This window comes from Neodiprion pinetum, chromosome 2 (assembly GCF_021155775.2).
Source record: "Neodiprion pinetum isolate iyNeoPine1 chromosome 2, iyNeoPine1.2, whole genome shotgun sequence".
In the NCBI taxonomy this organism is placed as follows: domain Eukaryota; kingdom Metazoa; phylum Arthropoda; class Insecta; order Hymenoptera; family Diprionidae; genus Neodiprion; species Neodiprion pinetum.
In genome coordinates, this window is record NC_060233.1 from 42,613,010 (window position 1) to 42,637,488 (window position 24,479).

General features: G+C 45.9%; 1 protein-coding gene across 1 annotated transcript in view; it reads right to left on the bottom strand.

Moving 5' to 3' along the window:
- Positions 1–1,398: 1,398 nt before the first annotated feature.
- LOC124212327 (uncharacterized) overlaps positions 1,399–24,479 on the bottom strand; it is a 52,371-nt gene continuing 29,290 nt past the window's right edge. The window contains exon 2 of the mRNA XM_046612218.2: positions 1,399–3,644. Within this exon, the coding sequence (XP_046468174.1) occupies positions 1,399–3,612 (2,214 nt within the window). The 5' untranslated portion in view covers positions 3,613–3,644. The remainder of the gene's footprint in view (positions 3,645–24,479) is intronic.

Here is a 24,479-nt window from a genome sequence, read left to right on the forward strand (position 1 = left end):
TCAAGTTTTCGAGGATCAGTCGTTCCCTGTTTCCACCCTCTGATCGAGGGATATTGTTTCAAGGAAATTCAGCCAAAGTGAGTCGACTTTAGTCTCGCTTCGCAAAAATTCGCTCCTTCACCCCGCTGTGACGGGTGTTTTTCGGCTAGGCTGTACGCCTGGTTAATCCGGAAGGAAGCCGCGGCAGTAAACGACAAAGCTCATCCAGCATAATCTCTATTCATAATCCATAAACTCACATGTCTACGGCGGGTGATTAATTTGCAAGTTCTTAGCTGGCTGATTGATTATCGCGCGAACTGAGTGACAAAAATAAAGATCGAGTATGCGTCAAATTACTGCCTACGTAAATCGGAAATATAAAAAACGCAATCGGAACGCGCTTAATTGGATGACGGTATGTGTATTCGAAGAAACACGTTTGGCGATTTTTTTTATTTCTAGCTAGTCGCCTTCGATCGATTTCGAATTCATGGAAATTCTGTATAGAAAGGGGATGAATTATCAGTGTACGAGTCGAGTACTTCCAGGGATAAAAGTTCGTTACGAACTGTTCGGATTTCATGTTACCGAGTGTTGAATATTGATTCTGATATTAAGCCAGGTGAAATATTTCTTGATCCCTCTCCGCAACTCGATGTAATTTATCAAATATTCTCCCGCGTGGAACGCGAGGACGGTAACTTAAACGACGATAATCAACGAGCCATTGAAAAATTTTACGAGTGGGAGAGATTTTTATACCGCGTTTATAAAAGGGAACCAGTACTTGCTTTTCATTCGCGTAATTGCGCGACGTATTTGGAATGTTTTGCAGGTATTCTCAATCACGCGAGTATTCACAGCATCAGCATATTTTCAATTTTTCTGCACGTGTAACCAGCGTTTTTCACTTCGACAATAATTCGACGAATTTATTCAACGAAAATTAATACCTAAATGGAATTATTTTTAAGAGGAAATGACGAAGGTTGAGTCGCTGTAAGACGAAGATCGGAAAAAGCCTTGAACTAACTTTCACGGTTCCGGAACGTGTGTTTGAAAGATTTTCGCGGTATGAATAACAATGCATTTGATGAGAGATTCGTTTGGAAAGGTGGACATTTTCCATGAAAAAGAATCCGATACCCAAGTTTCTTCAACTTAGATGAACTAGATTCGTTGAAATCAATCAAGACTCGACTCCACTCTGGTTAATTAATTCAGAAACCACGCTTGGTTGGCTCAGTCCATCACTTTGATTACAGGCAAAACACGACGTTGATCAAAATGGAAATCAAATTTGTTTAAACCCACGACGCCATTAAGCAACGTCGAAACACAGCTAATGACAAAACTGCAATCAAAGTATCAATTTTTATACCGAACGAATATTGTTGTTCGAAATATGATTCTAGCTCACTTTTCCACCATGAATCGTATTCCTGCTCCCAAGAAGCCCCGAATATCGGATCCTCGGTAGTCGGACGGTTGATAAAATCTAAATACGAAGCGAAAGGAAAGAGACTCGCTTCCCCTTGACAAAGTCGACTCACCTTTGATGAAGTCGACGGCCATCTCGAGCCCGTACGTGTCCTTGTCGCAGTCGTCGAGAATGTGTGCGCCGATCTTAACTCCGGGAAGGATGCCGCCGTTGGAATTGAGCCGGTCGAGGGTGTAGAGCATCGCCTCGAGGGCCTGGACGCCACCCTGGGGCATGACGGGGCCGCAGGTGACCGAGTCCTCCCTCTCGTGGACCATCATCAGTCCCCCGAGGACCAAATCGCCCTCGACGACGGCGCTGTGCTTGATCGGCCACTGATTCAACGCGGCGGTCGACCGGCTCGAGTTCTCGAATTCCGCCGAGTTCTCGGTCGTCCTAAAAGGTCCCTCGATGGCTACCGGGAGAAGGTCGTGCTCCGGGAGGCCGGAAGTTACGGATGCAGGAGTCGCGAATTTGCCGAGAAACACGGAGGCTTCAGAGCCCGCGGCTTCGGTGGATTCGTCAATGCGCGAATAATATTCATCCCCATCTTCCTGCCCTGTAAAAACTCGGTCCAATTGGCCCCCCCCTTCGGTCATCGTTGTCGTCTCGTTCCGGCTGACGAATATCGACGATAAAAGGGGTTCCTTACTTTCGGCCACTTCTGGCATCGGGACGGGGTGAAAAGTGGGTTCTGCATCGGACGGGCCGAGGGTGGATTCTTCATCCCTTACGACTTCGCCGGGGTAAATCGTCCTCGTAGCTTCTCCGCGAGTTTTTTGCGGGCCGGAGGACGATTCCCGCATACCCCGTTTCTTCTTCGAGGCTAAATATTTATCGCCCAGTCTCGCTATCAGCGATCTACCCGGCGTCGTCTCGTCTTGTTTTCCCCCGCCGATATCCGGCCGCAACACCCCAATTTCCCCGCACGCTTTCGCCAGAAATACCTTCCCCGATAACTCAGGGATCGTCTCGCGTCTGGTGGCTCCAACTTCTTGGTCCGTCTCGGTATCCCTCCTCCCCCCTTCTAATTTTCCCTCGCCTTTTCCCCCTGCGGACAAATCGTCCGCTGAGCTCGGTCCAACGTGACTTCCGGTCGACCCTGATCCCCCGTTCCGTCTTTCGATGCAGTTTCCCGCTCCTCGAGGGAGGCAGCAATTCCGACAACGTTCAATATCCGCCGACGACTCGCCCTTCGTCCCTCTCGTTATCGCCAAATCTCGATGACCCTGAAGGGGGTCGTTGACCCGCGTCGAACTCCCCCCTTCCTCGACATCCCGCCCCCTAAGGACTCCAGGGGCTGAAATCATCCTGGCCGTCGTTGCCGTCGAGCTTTCGCCCCGACTCCGAAGATCACCGGCACTCGTCGGTTCAATTATCCCTCTTACCCCGGAGACGAGATTCTTGATCGTCGTCGTCGGTGGATCGTCGGTTAAAAATTTTTCCGCAATCTTTACCAGCTCCGGCGAAGCCGCTCCCGAAGAGTCTCTCCGTTCCTCGTCCCCGCGGTTCGTACCGAATAATCGACCCTTGATTGACCCCGGCTGCCTTGGCTCCCCGACACCCTTCTTTAAGCCCTCTCGCTGCGAAAAGCTTCTTCTTTTTTCTTTTCCGCTCGTGTCCACCGTGACATCCTTGTCAACGGACGCCGCTTTGACCCTCGATACGCGTCGCGACGTCCCATCGCGTTCCTCGTCCTTTCTCGTCGTCTCTTCTTCCGCCGGCGGCGTGACGGGAGCACCGCGTTCCACTTTTCGGAGATCGCTCGACGTCCGGATTCCGGACTTGGTTTCGCGAGCCTGCGTATCCTCCTCGCTTTTTCCCACGAGGAGTTCGATCTCTCGGTGACCGGAGTCCGGCGATTCGGACGCGAGACGGTTATTCACCGAGTTTTTACCGCTTTCGCTCATTTCCGGTTCAGCTGCAGCGATGCCAGGCCGATTTCCATCCACCTCCTCGTTATCCTTCGCCTCTCTCCATCCTGACGGATTTCTTATCGCGGCTGGCGGATCGCTCCGCGTCTCGACTCCTGTGACAATGTTTCTACCGGGAGTCAGGGTGACTTTGCCTCCTTCGCTTCCGGTTTCTCGGCCGTGCGCCAATATTGTCCAAATGGCCAACACGGCCAGCCGCCATCTCCGCCCCCACATCACCTCGGCAGTATCGAAACCATCTCGCGGATCTGAAACGGGAAAATTGAGACGATTTTAGCTGTGGATCTTGGCTTGGTTTTTCCTTGATTTAATAATTGCAAGAATCAAGAAGCAGTACTTCTTCGTTTATCGTACCAACGCATTTCTGAGCTACGATAGTTTACAGGTAAGTGAAAATACTTAACTATAGACTAAATTTCTCTGCAAGAGCTTAGACATCGATTAGTTACTTCATTTTGAAATTCTAAAATAATCAAATGCGATCATTTCCTTTATTCGAAAGATCATTAGTTATAATTCCACTGGAAATGAGATGATTTACTTTTCATCTCGTTGGCATCGTTGAACATTTAATCCTTCAAGACAAACGCTTTCGCATTCATTTTTACCGATGGCAAGAACACCGGATCGAACATTGAACATCGAAGAAAATCCGTTTGAATAAATTCACGAAAAACAATTTTGTCAAAAAACTGGAATCGAACGAATCTGCAATACGTTTTGTTGTTCAACTCGTGCATCTCGATAATTAACGCCCTGAAAACTGGATACAAAATAAAAAGTAGTTGTAAGTTGGAACTATATAAGCGACGGAAGTTTTAAACACAAGACGCGACCGTTGAACTGTCAAAAAGCCAACGGCGACCGGGAATGTGAATATCTTAGGTTCAACTTCGGCTAATGCGAAAGTTTTCGCGTGTCGGAAAAGCGCGCACTTTTCATCGTATTTCCCGGCATCAAAATTCCACGGCTAAAGAGCGCTGTCACAAGTTTCGCAAATAGTTGAGTAAATTTTCTTCGGCCCCTTTTCGTTACGCTTCAAAACTTCGATGGCATTACGTGTAAAATGGAGGGAATAGTTTTGATGGGAAACCGCTGAAAACAAAACAGCTGCTATTGTAAGCCTCGCAGCGTTCTCATCGTTAGAATATCCTTTCACATCCTTAATCTCCCTGCAGTCGGGTGATAAATTGCGTCCGGGGTTTAACCGCGGATTTAGAGCGGCTTCTAGAAGCCGTCGGAATTCTTTTCCCTGACTATGAAAGACGCGTCGAAAGTACAAGCATTGTTATATCGTAACGCCGAGTGCATATTGGATTATGCGGAGAGGATTGCAGGTTCGCAAAATTAATTACGGAGTTGTTTGCCGAGAACCGTTGCAACTATACCCCGGAGGTTTATTCTGTACGTATATTAGCTCGTAAAATAAAATATCTCGAGTTAGTCCGTGATTCGAGACGAGAAAAATTACGTTACGAAGTCCCGTAAGACTTGTGTATAACTGATGATTCAACTTTGTAAGAAATTTCTCCGCTATCCTCTTTTTCTTCGCGTAAGCTTATTCAATATTTTTTTGTTTTTTTTTCTCTCTCTCTCTCTCTCTCTTTCTCTCTCTGTTTTTCTTTTGTGTCGAACAAACTTTGCAAATTATCCGGACAATGTTTCTTTCCTAGTTTTTCCCTCGTTGGCAATACATGTTCTCGGGTTCAGAGATGCATTACAAGTTCTCCGAGATTGATAAACGGTCGACAACTTCCTCGAATCCCGCAGACGGATCGATATTTCTGATTTAGTTGATTCGTCGTTAGAAACTTGACGAGGCGATACATACCGGCCAGACTTGGTGATTTATCCAAAAGGGTGGAGAGCTTCATGATCGTTTATCAGAGAAGTGGAAATCGAACGACGAAAGCTACAAAGAGGCGATGAGATTAAACCCCGTACCGATTACAATTCAGCCTAGGGGTCTGATTGTTCGAATAACCGAGTTTTGTATACGTATTGTACAACTTTTCTCCTTTTGCCTGAAAAATAAGGGAAGAGGATCGAGGGATGAATAAATTTCCGAAACGGATCGCCCGACGGACGGTTAAACACGCATTATCCTTTTGAAACGTAAAAAATTTTTCAACAAAGTGTCCTTCGCGGGTCGTAAATCCTCGAGCAGGCGGCTCACTTAGCTCACGGAAGAGCGGGGAAAAAATGGTCCCGAAGGAGAATGTCCTCTTTAATTACTTCGAGAAGAAACCTAATCTAGTCCAGCCGATGAATTACGAGCCAAATTCGGTCCCAGATACACGCCGACGCCTGTAATTCTTCCAAAAGCTAAGACGTAAAAAAATCTGAGTAAAGTGATAAATGAAGGCGTGAAAAATAACCCTCGCGAAACTTGTCGTTTAGTCGGTTAAGGATCCCGGCTATTCGCTCGGGAAAATTTCGGCTGCGAAGTTTCTTTCGCGAAGGAAATGAAGCCGAGCAAAAATCCAACAAGCGAAATGGCGCCGCGATTATGAAACGGCGCCGATGTCGTCTTGTGCCAAAGTATAACAGCCTGTTCCTATTCGACGTTAGAATTAAGCAACGTCGAATGAAGTAATTCGGAGTCCATATTCGTAACGCTAAGTGCGCTTTACGAGCAGCGCAGCGCCCGCCGAATCGCCTCTTTCATGGTAATGAAACTGTAGACACCATTAACCCTCATTTTGAACCACCTTGAAACCGATTGTCTCCAGACGCCCTACGAAGCGCACCTTTGGAGCTCGATTGCAAATAAGCCGACACAAACGCAATTTCACATATCTCAATTTGGAGAATGATTGTAGAAAAGAGTCACTTTTCAGGTTTTTTTGAAAATTCATAGTCAAGTCGATAAAGTCATTGACCGAAAATACCATGTTACAAAGCTTTGAAAAGATCTAACGAGGCTGATTTCGTTGCATAACTGTAACTAGAGAAGAATTTTTACTCTTTAAAACACATCGCTGTATCAACAACACGAGTAGAATCACATTAGCCTCACGTAATCACGAGATTTAATTTGATCAGCTTTAGTTGTACCTTTTCCAAACCTTTGTTTAGTAAATTCTTTGTTCCGACACATTTTCGACTCTACTCTACGTTCCATGTACATTCTTGATCGTTAGTAGTACCATTTCTCACAGGCCGCGTCTTTGATAGAGAATTTGTTTAGTGGGAAATTTAACAGACGTACAGCGGACGCAGTCCTGGCCATCATTTTTCCCCACACGTAATACGCTCTTCTATTTTTCCCTCGCTTGAGTTATTATTTCCGAAACTTTCGGCTCGCTCAAACCACTCGATCAAATTCCAAGGCAATGCGAGTATTCTTCGGGGTTGGAAACCTCTTTCAGCTTAAGCCAGACCGTAATTTACGGCAGGATTCGAGGCGCCCTTCAAGCACAGTCAGGATAATATTGCAGGCAGTCTTCTCTCCTCGATTCCGGCTCTTATTCTCCCCCAACTATCAGTTATCACAGCTTCGCGAAGTCCAGCGTTTTCGCATCTCATCCACACCTGGAGAGAAATCCCTCAAAAATTCTCACCGGTTGATCCCTGAAGTAATCGAGAATCGCGCTGCTGCGTTTCAATCAGAGGACCTCGAAAGCTTCCGGGAACAGTCGAAGGCCTCGATACTTTCCTCTGCTCTTAGGCGAAGAGAAAGGAATGAATTCCACAATCAGGCCTAAATGAATTATTCCCTATACCCTGTACTATCACTTTCGATTCCAGTCTCATCGCTCTCTCGTTCGTGATCTTTCCACGCATCTTTAATTCAGCGATACGCGCACCGCGAGGGTTGAGAACCGATCATACCAGCCGGGCAGGCCTCCATCTTCCGAATTAAATCCGGAATATAAATTCAAGAATTTCTCGTATCTTGTAACGCGGGAGAAACCGGAGATCCGGCGATACCGGATCCGTGCAGCCTAACCGCGAATCCAGGATTCCCGTAGCACCTATCGCGGTGAGCGTAAATCTCCCTGATTGAGAGTCGGCTTATTCCAGGTCCACTAATAACTCACGCCATACCGATATGTCAGCCGCGTTGATTCACGGCCCGAAGATCCTCCTCATTCCGCCCTTTCCGGATAGCCAAGGTCAAGAAACGCACGGCTTGATTTCTCTCCAGTGACAAATTTCACTTCGGATCTTTGGCGATCGGCAAAGAACGATCTTGACTAATTAGTAACGCAAGTTATGAAATGAAATTCTCGTGACAAAAGACGAGGTGCTTGGGCAGGGTCGATTGATTCGATTGACTCGCACCCCGCCAATCCGTAGGTAAGGCATTCATGTTGCGAGAAAATTGAAAATTGTCATGCTTGCACGTCGCAGGCGGCTGCCGGAGGTTAAGTGAAATCTGCGAGGACCGCGGAGTGGATGATATCAGGTTCAGCTGCTCGGATGAGAGGATTTTTATACCCGGTTTCCTGCACGGAGCGGCCGGTCACAGATGAGACAGGATACGGCAGCGTCCTCGAGCTTTTTTTCTCATCGACTTACGTCAGTCGCCGTCGCGGAACGACAACTTCCGCTCCATATCACCGACATTGTAAACGAGTGACGACGATGGGCGAAACTTACGACTCTCGTTACTTTTCGTGACTAAGGTTTCGATGGGACCGGATTTGATTGAGCTTCTCCATTCCGTTTCATTCTTCGCCGAGTCGCCGTTTTTACCGAGTGGCGAAACTTCGCCGCTGGTTCAGCGGAGGGTAAGTAACTCGGTACAACGATAAGTAGACAATTTCACCCACCGTGCACACTCCGATAAGTACCTTAGAAATAACTCGGGTGTGTGACACGTCTTCCCTAAAAGCTTTGCGAGTCGCGTAATTCAGGTGCAAACAAAGTGTCTGCCGATACTTAAACGTGTCTGAGTGCCGCCTGGTGTTGCGCTTTTGGTTTGATCCATCCATCATCATCGTCGTGTTGGCACATTCTTGAACCGAACGCTCCAGCTTCCTTCCTCCCTCTTGCGCCGAACCCTTGAGCGGTTAATTTCTGCTCACACTTCGCAGACTCCCGCAGAGCAAACGTGGGATAATACTAACAACACATACCACTTGTTGACTTTGGTAGTTTATTTATCCGCCAGACCGCTCTTCCCGCACCAACTCCTGTCGAATTACCATTAAGAATGCAAGCAAGCCTGGTACAAAAGGCACACCTTTGGCACTAGAGATCTCAGATCTGCTTTATTATTTATGAACCATTCGGTAAAGAAAGGGAAAGATGAGAGTTCATGTCCCCTTTATAGAGCGTACCGACCCCCTTAACCGTGATATACGCAGGGGAGAAGTGACGCGTTATATCCCGCAGCAGCGCCTGTTCCCGAGAATCGATACCCCACCGAACGGTTTTACGGTGTAAAAATACAGGTGGATAAAGTTTCGTCGTTAAAAAATTTCCAAGGGCTGAACGGGCGTTGCCTTTATTTATCGCTTATATTACGGTATTACTAACATCGTCAAAACTTTCCCTCCACCTGATGCATAAGCGACAGTCTACCGTCACCTTCGGATTAACAACCGTGATGCAAAATAATTTGACAAGTTTTTCCCAGACTTGTTTCATGCTTTTATTCCACGAGCATTACCCCTTTTCAACCCAGCCGTATACCGGAAAGCAAGCCAACGCCTTTCGTTCGCCGCAAGCGTCCAATTTCAACGAATTCTGATACCAGTGTCCGCTGATTGGGCGCCAAAAGCGGTGCTTAGGCGTGCCGGGTGCCTTTTTGAGCTGTCCTGACCCTCGGTTACGAGTCTAATAAAGACGTTTCCGACTTTGATCAAAACCGATCCCAGCGCTTCGCTGGTACAGCCGGTGAAGAGGGTCGAAGGAAATTGGTAGAGATGTTCCGAGTGATTAAAAACACGCTGATGAGAGCCGCCGAGGAGCGAGGAGAGGCGCGATCCATTAATCCACTGCTGCTGCTGCTGTGCAGTGTAAACGATGGTCGTACGAAGTTAAACACGATCCTCAAATTATCATTCAAATCGCGATCGAATTGCTTTTTGACATTATACAAAATTCGCTCCTCAATTGCCGCGAAGCAATTCCGCTCGCTAAGCTTTCCCCGTAAACACGAACGACTTCGTAATGATACCGGTTCGTACCTCCGGCTAATTACACTCCGATATTGCACCGTTAATGGATGTGCATTACGCGTACGTTCCATCTCTCTTGTTGCTTTCCATTTTACCGGTATGTTATAGAATGTATATTTTATAAAGCGTTTATTTTTCCCTCGATTTTCTCCGGCCGTTTTCACTCCCTTTCGCATCCGGTAGCGCGCGAATCTCGAAAAACGGGTACGGGTGGATTACTGCACCGAAGGCAAAACTCGTCAGGAGTAATTTAGCTGCGCTGAAGATGTCTAATGGAGAGATAAGGTACGGATCCCGACTATGAAGCAGGAAATTTCCATTCTTCTTTTGTCAAAAACTGGGACAACTCATATCTGGCGGCTCTCCAGTTATTACAAATGTTTCACGATCCAGGAGATGCGGGGAAATATGCACAGTGCATTCGCTGAGGAGTATAAGGTAGGCCATCAGTTAAACGTCGAGACACGTGAGGAATATACGCTGCGCGGAAACGTACCGGCGATCTCAAACGACTTTTGCACATTCCTTACGGTTTCCTCGGAGTGTAAAGCGACCCTATTTTTCGCTTCTTAGCAGAGTTAAAAAAATTTCAAGGCACATATAACAGGAACCGTGTAGTGGATGAGCTTAAATCTTGTGCCCCTTTTTTTTCATATCTTTACGTTTCTTGCAAATTTTTTACTCTTTTTCCCTTTTTTATTTCGCCCGAAAAACTTGGTCGACTACGAAAAACTGGCTTTTTTCATCGTCTCTCACGGGTTAATCCATTAAACCGGGGTGGATGGATGCTGGGATGTAAAACCAAGAGATTTTTCGGTAATGTTCCCAGTGAATCAGGGCTCCGCTCAGGGGATAGCCAAATTGTTGCAGTTGTCGGACGGATCGATGAGCAGGCTAATATATCAAACCTATTTTGCAAAACCCGTTAAGAAAGAGCGGCGAGAAAGAAATATACGACTAATGACAATTTCCAGTTAATCCAGATCCGTTTTCACAGCAATTAATCGCAATCTGGTCAGATTCAAATTATTTCGATCCTGTAAAAAACGCGTTTGAAATCCAATCTGGAATCCAACGAATGCTCGGTGACCACGACCTCCGTTCTGTAATAATCAGCGGATATTGAAACAATCCTCGATTGAGCGACAAATTTATCGCTCCAAGTGCTTTTTATTCCCAGAGTTTCAACACCCTTGAAAGAAAATTTCCGATTAGTAATCGGAGTCCTCGGCTAGAAGGAGTAAACGGATTTACGGTAATTACAAGAGTGTTTAACTGCGCATCGGTTAAGGAGCCCTGGGTTATTTTACCGAATGTCCGCGAAACCCGAATTCGAAGTTCAACTCGAATGCTCAGAGGCGAAAGTTTCCGTTCCAGGTTGACATCAACAGCGAGATTGACGGCCGGTCTTTGCTGTGGACTTTAGAAATTTCATTCGCTTTGCGAACACTGCGTGTAATCCAGCCCTCGGTGGCAGATAATTATCACTGGCTTAATTAACGGGAGTCGCGTTGCCAATACTCGGGACGAGAAACTCAGCTAGAGGAAAAAGAAACACGATGCTCGTTTTCGCGTAACGCGCGTGTTGACGACCACAAATAAATTATGCATGTATTTTTTTAATGCCGGCTGAGGAGGCGTACAGCCGTTACCGAAGGGGTTACCGAATAACCACCCACGTAAATTTTTAATGGTGAGGTATCTCGGTGTGACGAATGACCGCCTTTTTGTACATCCCGATACACGCGAGCTTGCGATAGCTGGCCGGATAAATGTATCCTTCATAAGCCGCGAGGCCTGGTCCTGATGGAGATATCCTTTCACGCGCCTGTACAGCCGTAAATCTCGTACGTCCCAGGACGCATTTTAGTTTTGGGACGATTCTTGGATTTATCAAGCGGAAACGTGAACTCCTTCACCTTTCTCATCGTACCTCCGTGTGGGTAAAACATTTACGTGGAAACAATTTGTAAATACTAATGGACGAAGAAGGAGAAAGATTTATACTATCGCACATCCGAATATCCGGCCAAGTTTTACGTGAAGAAAGAATGAAAAAAACAAAATAAATAAACAATATATATCTCCTGCAAAAGATTTGGATAATTGATGCAAAACTTTTGTTACGGTTTAAAAATTGTCGAAAATTTTTCTACGTCGTAAGTTGAATAAGAAGCTAATCTGGTTCGAGTGGATTACTCGATTCAATTTTCCCCTTCAAAACTGTACACAGGTAGGCACGTATAATGCGAATACATTAATGGCTCGTGAATTACTTCTCTAATAATAGACAGAAGGGGGGAGAGTTGAGGGAGCGAGGTTAGAAGACGAGGGCCTGCGGAGTGGCGGGTGAAAGCGGCCGAGAGGCGTCAAGCTCTCTTCGACCTCACTGTAAATTGAAATTAAGCAAAGTTAGATTCAATTTGGTGAATAGAATGTCTTGAAAATTCTAAAGTGGAGACGACAGATATAAGGTACGGATAAAATAACATCGGCTCGGTTGTCTCGAATATGTAAGATGAAGATGCACAGTCCAAGAATCGAATTACAGCCCGCCAAAAATAGAAACGAAGAAGACGATCGCGTTTCTCCTTACTCGAGCTTTTTATTGAGCAGCAGACTCGCCAAACGAAGAAATGAAAGGAAGCTCTGCTTTCGGCATGAAAAGTCGTAGAAGTGGTTGATTTACCAAAAACTACAAACCATTTTTCGTAATAATTGATGAAACAAGGAGATGATACTGATTCGTGAAAAAAGAATAAACAAATGTGGGAATCAGCAATTCTTTCGAACGTCTGGATAATCGCCATTTCGCAAACGCCAATCGCTAAAAGCTCCGAAATTTTTATGCCACATGTTAGCGTGTGTACGATTGATTTTCCGTAGAATTTTGTCAATTCGTTGTAAAACGTGAAGTATTCAAATTAATTGTAGGAAGACACTTTCGAAACTTTGGAATCGTACAGCTTAAAAAAGTTAGCTGCTTCTCTGCATATTCTATCGAAACGAAAGAGTGGGCGCTTCTTTTTATCGCCGGGTAAATGAGGGCGATGATAATAAAGCGAGGAGAGAGGTTTTAGCTACATGTTCGCTAATGAAATACAGGAGCGTGTAACCCGCTCGGGCTGCATTGACCCGAAGAGTGCGGCACTGGAATATTTGCATAATGCATCCTCTCATTAAAGTTTTATATCTCAAACGTGCGAGAGCTGCGGCTGTAGAGCAAGAACTCTCTCTCTCTCTCTCTCTCTCTCTCTGCAGCCCTAAAGATGACAGATATAATAATATTTAATAACCTTGAGCGAGACGCACGGTGGCGAGAGGTAAGTACGTAACGGAGAAATAATTACCGAGCATCGTTAAGAAGCTTAACTCGTATATTTTTCCGTCCCAGCGAATCAGAGCGCGAGTCCTCGATGGTTATTGAGAATCTCGAATCGGGGGATCGTCAATCAGCCTCCACGTGCGGACTTTCAGGGAGAGAGCAAAGAGAGAGCGCCACGGAGAATTAGAAGTCCGTTGCCCCTGCGGGCAGAACAGTTTTTAATTGGAAGACAAGGTGCTCGAGTGAGTCCCGATGGGGGAACAACTAATTGTTTGGATCTTCATTTTTTATCGGTAGTCCCTCGACTTCGTCCCACAGTCGATTTTCGGCCGGAAAAACACACCGTTTTGAAATTGGTAGCGTTCCTATAGCCAATCCCGCCACTTTGGATGAGAAAAAGAAGCTCTCTCTCCCGCCCTCTCTCTCTCTCTCTCTCTCTCTTTCACACACACACACGCACCCCACCGGTTTAATATTCCCGATAATACGTTGTCGTAGAAACACCCTTCGGGGGATGACTGATAGGCGTTGCGGGATCCGCGTTCCCGTCGACGGTAGATTCTCATCTGTCACCGTCTTCCTCCCCTTGAACGAGATCAAAATAATTCTTCAAATTTGAACGAGTATGCGAGAAAATTCCGCCGAAAGCGAAGGAAGACGAAGAAGAACTAGCCGCGCGGTATGAATAAAATGGGGCTCACTTTTTCCTCGAGGTACGAACCCATCGTCCGCCTTACTGGGTTTATTAATTTTTTAAAAGTTCTCCGGGAACGTCCCGCAAACATCAGCTTCAAAACAACTCAAGACTCGTGACTTTCACGGCGTGTATCGGGAATTATGCAGCAGGCTAGAAATGCGGAAAAATGTACGCACATACAGGGACGAGTTGAATATTCTATGAAAAGAAAGACTCGGATACGCGTCGACCTGCGTGAGGAAAAATATTGCGGTAGCGAAATTTTCTTGTCCGGCTTATCGCGAGACGTCCCCTAAATTTTCATCCCCCATTTTTTACGCCGCTTCGTTGACAAGCGTTATGAGAATATAAATTTCGATACCGTCGCAAGCCTTTCAGGTCACGGGAAACGAGACATGCCCGAGGCTCGAGTCGTATTGACTCGCTAAGGTGAAAAGTGGAGCCCTAGAAACATCTCGACACTTACATCGGCCATTCAGAGTTTACGGTCGATTGTTGCTCGACCCGAAGCCGTATCTTCAAAAGGTCGTAAGCCCGTCTGGTTACGCGGAGAGCCAGCGGTGTGGCCGTTTTCCAGAGGCAGGCGAGAAAAACGGGACCAGATGCATCCATCTCGGCGTCGTTTAACCCTCGCGCCTTCGCGTCAAAGGTTCGCGCGTACAGAACGAGCCCCAGATGTGAACCCAACATTTTCATTCCGCTCCTGAATTCCCCCGTCAATACCGAGTCAGGGTGCGTGTGCCGCTCCGGGATGATTTTAATCCACACGGAAAAGCTGAACCGAATCCATTCCCTTCTTTGAACCCAACGAAGGTTCAAAGTCCCGATGGAACGGGGATCAGAAACATCAAATTACCTCGCATGTAGGCACCTACCGACAAAGACGCCCACGTTTAACGTTGTCGAAAGGCAGCTACCAGACGCGTTATCTCTCTTTCTCGGGCGAAAAATGGGGAAAGTGAGTATTAAGTCTCGACGGGGGGGTGCCAGTCAACGATAAGCTCGACTGCGTTACGGGCTTTCGTCAAGAGTTGCAGCCCGCTTCAGTGGAAACGGGAATTCCACGTTAGTCCATAAATCAGATCAACTTTTCGGGGCTTGAAATAAAAGCAGTGATCCTGACGCCGATGATTCTTTGCAAAACGACTTTGGTTGTTTCTGCCCGAATCTCGGCGCGTTAAAAGTTTGAGTTTCGTTCGCTCTTTCAGCCTTGGAGGACCCGGGGTGGAGAATTACGCGTCACAGGGTGCCGAAGGAATGCCGAATTCTCGCTTCTTTCTACCCAGGTCTTAAAACCCCCCGACTTTTCGCGAAGAGTACGGAGAATCCTCGACTTCGAAACACCGGGAAGTATCATTCATCTTCGTGATTTAAACTCGGGCTGCAAAACCCCCGAGGATTACATTTCCAGGAAGCAGATGACGGCTGAGGTTTCCAGAGGTGGTTTTCCACGCCGCAATATCACATCAACGCATCGCGGTGCAGTCTGAAATTGAACAATCTGGGTCGCGTTGAAACAGCGAGCGACGCGCCGAAGAGAGCTGATTAATCGAGCAGTCGCCTCGTCGGTTGTTTCGAAGTCCGGAGTAGAAATATCTTTCCATCGGAAAGGTCCCACCGGGGCCTGGGACGGGATCGATAGGATCTTGTGTGGATAGTTGAATTTTCAATACAATGAAAATTAAGCGACCGCCGCGTGAATCGGGGATGAAAATTGTAACAAGTTTCCGGTTAGAAGGTTGCCGAAGCGAGAAAATGCGGGACCACCTGAAACGAGCCACCCCGAAAAATGTTTGATCGGGATTTTCAGTCCCGAGGTCCTCCAGGATGTGTGGGATTATTTACTCAGGGTTTCTGTTCGCCGGAATCCCAGGATCCACTTTACATGCTCGAGAGAGTTTACCGGGTAGTTTTAATTGAGCAACGTTTACCCAAACAGGAAACCGCCCACATTCATTGAATAAAAAAAATTTACATCATCCTTCTCTGCTCGAATGGCTCGAGTTCGCCAGATCCAGGCTCCACCCTCGCATAAACAATCCCAATATGACAACATCCCGCAGTTGTATCCTCCCACACATTTCCTTCTCTCTCTCTCTCTCTCTCTCTATATCTATATCTATATCTATATCTATATCTATATCTATAATCTAATCTAATCTAATCTCTCTGTCGCGAAAGACGCCGAAGGCAAAGCTTCGAGACTTCCTCGATATTTCATTTGTGCTGAAAAAAAACCGAAGGAAACCCAGTCGCCGTTTCATCCACGGTTCGCGTCCCCTCGTCCGCATGGACAGGGTTATTTGCCATTCGACGCGCGTCTAGGAGAAGCCGTTCGGCAGGCGGCGTCGCCGATGCACGTAGCCTCCTTCGAACAGAAGCCGCATCACCTCCTGGCGTCTTCTATCCGGGATTTCGAAGAGATTGGCCATCGCGTATACCGACGCAGCTTCCTCGAATAAGCGCAAGAATCTTTATACCGCGAGTAGAAGACCGACATCTGTATTCAACGTGACCGCGGAATGAGTTTGCTTTGACAAATCGCGATCACGTTCTCATGATTTTCGCCGAAAGCGTTCTCACGACTTGAACATCTAGCAGCGCCCGATTAATATCGGAAACAGCGTCGTTGATGCACAATCCTAACCTGTGAGATAATTCTTACATAGATCAAGCGAATCGAAAACACAATTGCAGTGAGCTTTCAAAGAGACAACGTTTCATCGAGCGGCATTTTATTGAGTGAAACTATACTAATTGTAAGTAGCATTATATCAAGCGGAATTATATCAAGCGGTAGTGGCGGTGCGTTTAATCGTACGAATGGCTGCCCGCCGGTAATCTCCCGAGTAACTAAATGACTTGAATCCCGCGGGGACCTCCTGATCGTCCGCGGTTCTCTTATGGAACGAAAGCTTGCAGCCGTGCAATTTCCTTCCGCGTCACGATACGCTATCTTACCGCAGTGATAGATGTCAAATTGTAAAATCGATGACTCTGCTCCGTGATCCGCACGTCTTGAAAATGAAAACTTGGTCGTCAAGATGACCGATGCATTATAAACCGGGAGCAGATTAATCGCCCGGTTTTAACAGCCGCTTCGACATAAACGAGACGAGTTCGAGTGTAAGTGCCGGAGGTGATTACTTTCCGAGTGATCCAACAAGCGGACGGTCTAGTTAAAATTACTCCTCCGTACGCCCGTCCTAAGTTGTAAAACTCTTGATCGGAGTAGTTTCGGAGTCGAAGCTGTGCCCGCACCTGCAGAAGCTGCACCGCTTTAGTGGATGAGTAATATTGCGGTCCGCAGGATCAAGGGGATCGGAACTTGTCAAATTGCGAAGTAACGGTTCAAGATTATACAGCATCCGTCGACTGGTCCGATTGCACGTCTTGTCGCCTGGGCGTAGAAAACTTTTCTCTGTATTTATCGGTTATTGTGCCACGAAATTAGAAGTTGCCAGTCGCTCGACAACTTCGGCGTAACTCTGAGACTCGATCAATTGGAACGACGAGAGGCAGGATGGGCCAGTGAATTTTAACCGGTTCTCAAGAAAAACTTCTCCCGAGATTCCGCTTTGCGATGGGAATCAAAGGGTAACTTCGGTCCCGTTACGCAAACTTCCCCATTCGCCCTAATGATTGCGCCCCGTTTATCCTCACAAGAAAGGTATCCCAGATCGATCTCTCCGATTTCATTTCTTTTGTAGTATGTTATAGTAGACTAACAACTAAGCGGCGAGTATTTTTTTTATCCGCCAATCAACACTTTAAGACACGTCAAAAGGGATGATTTTGCAGCTTCGTCCAGAAGAACATAATATTTTTTAACCATTCCAACTGGAATAATTTTCTCGTAATGAGAAATGAAAAATGATGTTTTCTGAATTTAAAAAAAAAAAAATAAATAAAAAACCGCCCGATGGTGTTTTCACCCGTTTAAAGTTTTTAATGGCGGATAAAAAAAAAAATACATGTCACTTGGTTTTCAGTCTACTGTAACATGTTACAAAAGAAATGAAATCGGAGAGATCGATCTGGGATATCTTCGTTGTCAGTCAAGAGGGATGCAGCTGGCTCATTTCGACCGTTATATATATTCCTTCCGCGGCGAGCTTTTCGCGCCGAGGCTAAGCTGCAATACCGAGGTAGGCATTTATCTCGGGTGCGCGTATCCTGTTAATATTTTGCGTCGTCGGTGATGCCGTGATGTAGGCAGTCCTTTATTCAAGAGCTTCGCGGAAGCCGGATGAGCCTTATAACCAGTTTAGCTCCAACCAAGATTGGTATTAAGAAAAATTCTGCGAAATTTCTGGCGATAGTTAAAGCTCCTGTGCAAATTAGAAAAAATCTGCGTGAATTATGCTCAGGCATTTCTATGGCAATGTTCTGTGAAAAATGGTGTGAATTTTATTAAAAGAAATTTCACACGCAAACGGTGATATTACATTTCTGAGAATTTTCAATATTCAACGTCGTGCCTGAAATGGTATTTATTTTTATTTTTCACATTCACAGCCTTTTGTGGGGTGAGTTTTATAATACAGACGCAGAAAGAAATTCATTACAAAAGTAATCTTTCTAAGATTTATTGATAATTTTATAAGTGAGAGAGGGTGAAAAAAAAGAGAATACTCTATTATTCTGTGTTTTCTTTTTTTTTTTCCAATACGAGTCACGATAATCGAATTGTTTCGGAATGAAAAGCAGCCTTTTTACGTGAGTTCTGGAACGACTGACGCACTTGAAGTTCAACCCACGGCCAGCGCGACAGACTTAAAAATATGAAACCGTGTTTCTGGTTAATCTCTTCGACTTCATTCTGTTCGCATGTGTCGGTGTGCGTTGATTCGCGTAAATGACGCAGATTGCAGCGAGGTTAATCCATTTTATGCGAAAGACCCGGCGTGCTTTGACTTTCATAATTCGAATCATGGAATGATGAAATATCTTCTACGCGTACAAATTGCTCGCAATCAGCTTTAGCGATTACAACAAGCGTCTATGGCTTCAATTATCCCTCTGCAAGTCGAGTGACTTCGTTGCTTTGGTCTACCTGCTTTCTATCCCTTCGAACATTATCTCCGTGCCCGCATCATTATTTCCAATAGATTGCAAGTTTGCGAGACTGAAAAACATCAGTGAGTAGGAATTTAATTCAACCCTCAATATTAATACTTTGGCATTAATTGTTTCGAAATTGCTTTTTGCTCGAGCGTATAAATCGTTAAAACACGGTTACTGAGAAAATTTGTTTGATGATGAAACTCTATGAATAATAATTAAACGAAAAGATTAACTCGAAGAAAACTTTGTTGTTACTGTTCACAATTTCATCTTATTTTTTCTTCTTTTCCAAATTTATTTTCACTCTTCTTCCCGAGTTTAAAATTATCACCGTGCAAGCCTTTCGAGACCAGTCGTAGAAAATCGTGAAATAGCTCCGGAAGTGGGTCGAAATCGAGTCGGCCAATAACCAGTGGCTGTAAATTCAAATTTAGTGCTAACGCTGCGTAGTCGTAATTCGTATTTAGTATTTCACCCTCACTTCTTGTCAGCCGTCGGTGAGCTTCGCAGTCGTTGGCACGTTACAAGAATGAAAAATTCACGGTAGCACAGACGCCTCGATTTGATTACCGATGCGAACAGAATAACGCTGTCGTAACGACAAGACTCCGCGATAAATAACGTTGCGAAACAGTGTTTCCCGGCGAGATAAGATCCCAAGAAGGACAAGCTCCGATGTCATATTTCACCGACACCGACCTAAACACAACGCGAAAGACAAACGACGCTGAATCGAGGCGTGTCGTAATGCTCGAAAAAATTTCTCAAAAAACGATTACTCAACGTGTCCCATTTGAAAATTGTCGAAAAACAAAACTCACCGATACTCCACGTATTCGAAGGAATTGCCGTAGCTACAAGGCGACTTTATCAAAGAACGAAAATATCCTTCGCGCAAATTTGACCCGAGGAGCGACACGGGCCGGACGACGACCATAATGGATGCTAATTTCTGATACACCCACCGTAGGCAGGCACGTCCATTAGCCATAGTGGACGGGGCAATTAAATCGCGGCAGTTAACCACTTTGAGCAGTCAAGATGGGCGCCACCTTTCGTCGCGCAGCATGCACGCCTCGTTTCGGCATCGCGATGGTTTATCCACATGTGTCCGTTGGTTTTAACGCCGCACACCCTGAACGCGACACGTAGAGTGCGACACTCGGCGATGTCCTACGTGCGATTAGAGCCGCTCCCGCGTGGTTGTTTCGCGTTGGGAGTGAATTTGAGTTCCTGCAGCCGAGGGAGTATCCTCGAGACATGTTCCACTTATATTACCGTAGAGACGTAACGAGGTTCCCGCCGGTAATTGGCTCGAGGTATTCGGTGGTCCCCGAATCGGGGTGAAACGACGGACGAAGCAAAGGCTCGACCCGGGGAAAGTTCGTTTCGAGCAAGGTTTTCCAAAGCTATCAAAAATTCTGGGGAACTTGATCCGCCGGGAAGTCGAGGAGCCAGCTTGGTACAAAGACGGACGAAACATATCGGCAGGATTTCCTACCTTTCGCGAAAAATTGTAAATGTTCAAAGGGCTTTGCAGCGACTTCTCGAATTTTATGTTCTCATACTCGACCGAGAGCCGAGACGAATATCGCGATTCGACCGCGGACGAGAATCTCGTCTGAGCTGCGAATAAATCTACGACAGCTTGGGAGGCGCTGTTTGCTCTCAGGATCTTTGAATCTCGTCGTCAGTTTTATCGCGTCTTGAAAACCGACTCAGCTCGACTCGCGATGAATAGCGTCGCGGCGGTTTTCCGAAAACGGTCCTCATAATTCGCGAGCGAAGACTCTCGGCGGAAGCGGAACTTCAATACCTCCTAATTTATCGAACTCCCGCAATTGCCTGACCAATGAAGCGAACTCCAATGAATCGTGACTGACTTGGCGAGTACCTATCGAATAAATTCGGGCACGGCAAACTTGTCAATTTGATTATCGTCGCTTGGGTGCTGTAACATTCGTTACCGTTGTTAACAGACCTTGAGTATGACACACGTTGAACGGTTTGAAACCCTGCAGAAAAACAAAAAACACCGGAGCCAGATTTCCGCCGAGTTTCACTTGGAAATCCCAATCATGAGCCCCGGGGTGTTTATCTTTCCGCCCGAATTATTTACTCGGCCAGTTTTCGGTCGTTGCGGATATTTTTGTTCCCCTCGTGCAGGGAAGAGTTGAGAGAATTGGGAGGTAAATTAAATGGCAGGGGACGAGCGAACGAAGAACTTACACAGGGCGGGAGGCGGGTTAAGCCTCGTTTTCTAATTCAATGCATTTTTATCCGCGTATCGCGAAATTTATCCACCAGTTCGCTATCCAGCTTCGACCTCGTCTCCTTCCCGTGGAATCGATCGGAGTGCGAATGATAACGTTTGTCTGAGAGCGCCTCGACGTCTTGACCGCCCCCTTCCGCCCCCTCTCTCTCTATATTCGCTGAGGATAGCAAAGTATTTCACCGTCGCCGAGTAGAAACGGTGCTGATGCATGATCCGCACGTGTCAAGGGATTATATGTATGGAGAGCGGAGAATAGAACGAGGTTATTGTAAAAGCTCGAGTTCGAGGTGCAGGGAAGCGGTAAGACAAAGGGAGGGGGAAAAATACCTCTCTGAAACTAGTAGTAAAAGATTTTATTTTACCGTGCGGCAAATTTCTGAACGGGGCATAGAAAACGGCAAAAAAGACTCGTTCACATTCTACATCGAGGGTCCGACTCGCAGGGGGACGCGGTTTATTTCGCATTCGATTTTACGAGCGGCGTGCCTCTTTTTTGATAGATCGTTATAGGTACAAGTTACCGCCGCAGCCTTTTCTCCAAAATAGGGTATATAATACGCGTGTACATTGTACATATGTGTATACTAGTGTAAACCTGATTATAGTATACATACATGTATATATTTAAATCGGGATTAAATCTGCAAACCGAAAATTTGAACCACGGTTAGAGAGTTGACGATTTTTGAAAGCACCTTGCGTACGTTTTTTTTTTTTTTTTATCTAGTAGAAACCGTGTGTATATTTACTTCAATGAATCATATTTAGTGGCATTTTTATTGCAGCGATAACACGTGCGGCTGACATTCGAAACATTCTTTCCGCATGCTTTATTAGAACGGTGATATTGCTGGGACGCGCGATGTGTAGGAAAAAAAGATTGAAAAAAAAAAGTTACAAACATGACAGAAAGAAAAATGAAAAATAGCAGGATTTCGCGCAACAATTCTCCGCTGGAAATTGAAACGTATATTTGGTCGAAAATACGCTATGACATAAAATCCCATCCGGTGATCCACGTTTCTCCGCATTTGATCCACGAATTCAGCCAGACGAAAGACGCGTGGCTTGATAAACAGAGAATCCGCAATGTGGGTACGAGGTTGCGGACCTTGCCCATCGAGTCGCGAAGTGCGTTGGAAAAAGTCGGCGGCGCGAGACGGACCTCTTAGGCCGAAAGTGAAACTCCGTCGCGAATCAGAATTCTCTCGCAATTTGTGGGTGATTTTGAGAAGCCGTGAAAGCAGCTCGCTGTACGGACTCGTCGGAGCGTAACTCGGTCGGAGATTGGAAATTTTATTGGAGAGGCGAGAGAAATAAAATAAGGAAAAACACAGCTCAAGGTGCAAGCTCCGGAGTTGCGATAGTCCAGAACCTCGTTGAATTTACACATTCTCGACACCTTGTGTCCACGTATGTAGCACAGCACATGCACGTGGATCGCGATATTCGAGCAGGGTTAAGCTCTCGCCCCGTAATCCAGCGGCGTCGAGGACCCGCCTTTTTACGCCTCGTTTTCTTCTACATTCCTTTTACCCAACCGCGAGTGAAATACGATTTCGAAACTTTGACGGTATCGCGGTGAAATCTTGCGGTTGTTGATTCTTTGGGGGTGAAAAAGGACTCGCCAGACATCGGGCAAAAAATATTCGATTAATCCAGCGCCTTATAGTTTTCCTCTCAAATGGGCTCTGATGAGTAAAAATCGCGATTAGTCACGTTCGACGTTAATTTATATCCAATTTCAACATCGTCTGAGAATACGGATTATCGGGGAAAGTCAAACGGCTGTCTCAAGTGACGGGTAAAAAAATACGGGGACACTTCGAGTCTGCGCCTGATTGGGTGTTCAAAAGCTCGAAAAATTGCCGGGCTGTGAGAGCTTTCACAGTCGTAACTTAATAACTCCACATTCGCTCGTATCTTTGCTGTTGTTACTGTCTGTATTACGCGGACGCGACATCCATCGGCAAATGTCGGTTCAGCCATTAGTATTACACGTGTAAGGAAATGTATTACGATAGGCAGGAGGGTCGTTACCGGCACTTTACGCAGTTTGCATTCTTAATCGAGCCGGACGTAAATTTCTCACCGAGGCCAATTTTACGCCTCCTACGCGGATTTTAGAGCTCTCCGAAAGGTGTACAAACTTTTTCTCTCCCTTCGCAAGCCTCGCTTTTCTCGTTCCTTCCTCCATTCTCGTCGCAAATCCTCTCGAAAACGCGTAAATTATTCCGTTATGCTACGGTAAAAATTATTTTTTTCTCGACTCGTTAGCCTTCAAAATTATGGATATGCTCTTACGGGCAAAGAAATCGATCGAAATTGAGATAACCTTACGGATCTCAAGTGATTCGGATTAAAATATTGATTTTTCAATGCCGAAATATTTTCTAAAGGCTGAAGTTTTGCAAAATTGTTCGACAGACGAGAAATAATTCGAGATTCGAAATTAGGCAATGCGTCTGGGTTTATGGATACCGGATAATCGCGATTCTAGAACTGAAACGGAATCCCGAGAGGGTCACGTTTCAACGATTTATACGCCAGCGAGTATCGAGTATCATTGAAAATTCGCCTAGGTATAATTTATCCTCGTGTCCTCGAGTTTAAGCGGGTCGCTCGCAGAATACACACGTAGAGAAAATTAATTTCTCGTCGATTTTATCGGGCGTTCTAGCGCCGCGTGTTCCCAGAGCAAGCTCGTCGAATATATTTTCACGAGATCTTCCACCGTCCCCGACAAGGGTTGTTTGCGTAGGTAAGTGAGAAAGTGAAACCCGGACACGCAGCGGCGCAATCGGTCCTTCAAGCAAAGCTCCAAGAGCAGCAGCGCCCGTTTTACACGGTTGAACCCGCGTTCGGCGAGTAATTCGCGATGTCTGCTTACACCGCGCAGGGTAAATATGAGGTGCCTGCCGCAGTTTGGCGAAAAATAGACCGGCAATAAAACAGGAACGACGAGAAGGTTCCAAGTCGACGCGGCGAAGGCTTTGTTGCGGCCTCTGCGTTTAAGCTACGTGTTGCCGGTGCAAAAAGGAGTAGAAAATGTATTTGCAAAGTGCAAAAGTTGGGGGAAAACTTTGAGGTGAAAAATTCCCCAAGGCACGGGTGACCCGGGAGTAAAAAGGTGTGAATGTATAAACAAAGTAAAAGAAAGTCGACCGTTGGAGTTGTAAACCGAGAAAATAGCGGCGAGAAAAGAGTTATCTTATTTCATCTTTTCACGCATTTTCCCCCGCAAGGGTTTCCCTGTTTTTACACCCTGCAACTCTTCACGCTCCCATTCTCATGCTAATATCATTCGCCGCGTTTTTCCGAACCGAACAATTTTCCGTTACACTCGCGGAGGAAGACAAAAAATTTTTTACCTCTCTGACGGTTTTATCTCCGCTCTTCGTCCCTTTGTTACGTTTTACGATTATTCAACATCGTCGCGGTGTATATTTTCACACCGAGCTCGACAATGCAAGCTCGATAAATTTATTTCAAAGGTCCGGTTTTTCGCAGATGTGCTTTACATTCAATTGACGAAATTACATACCCAAAATGCAAGGCTGTTCTACTTCCATTACAATTAGACTCGTG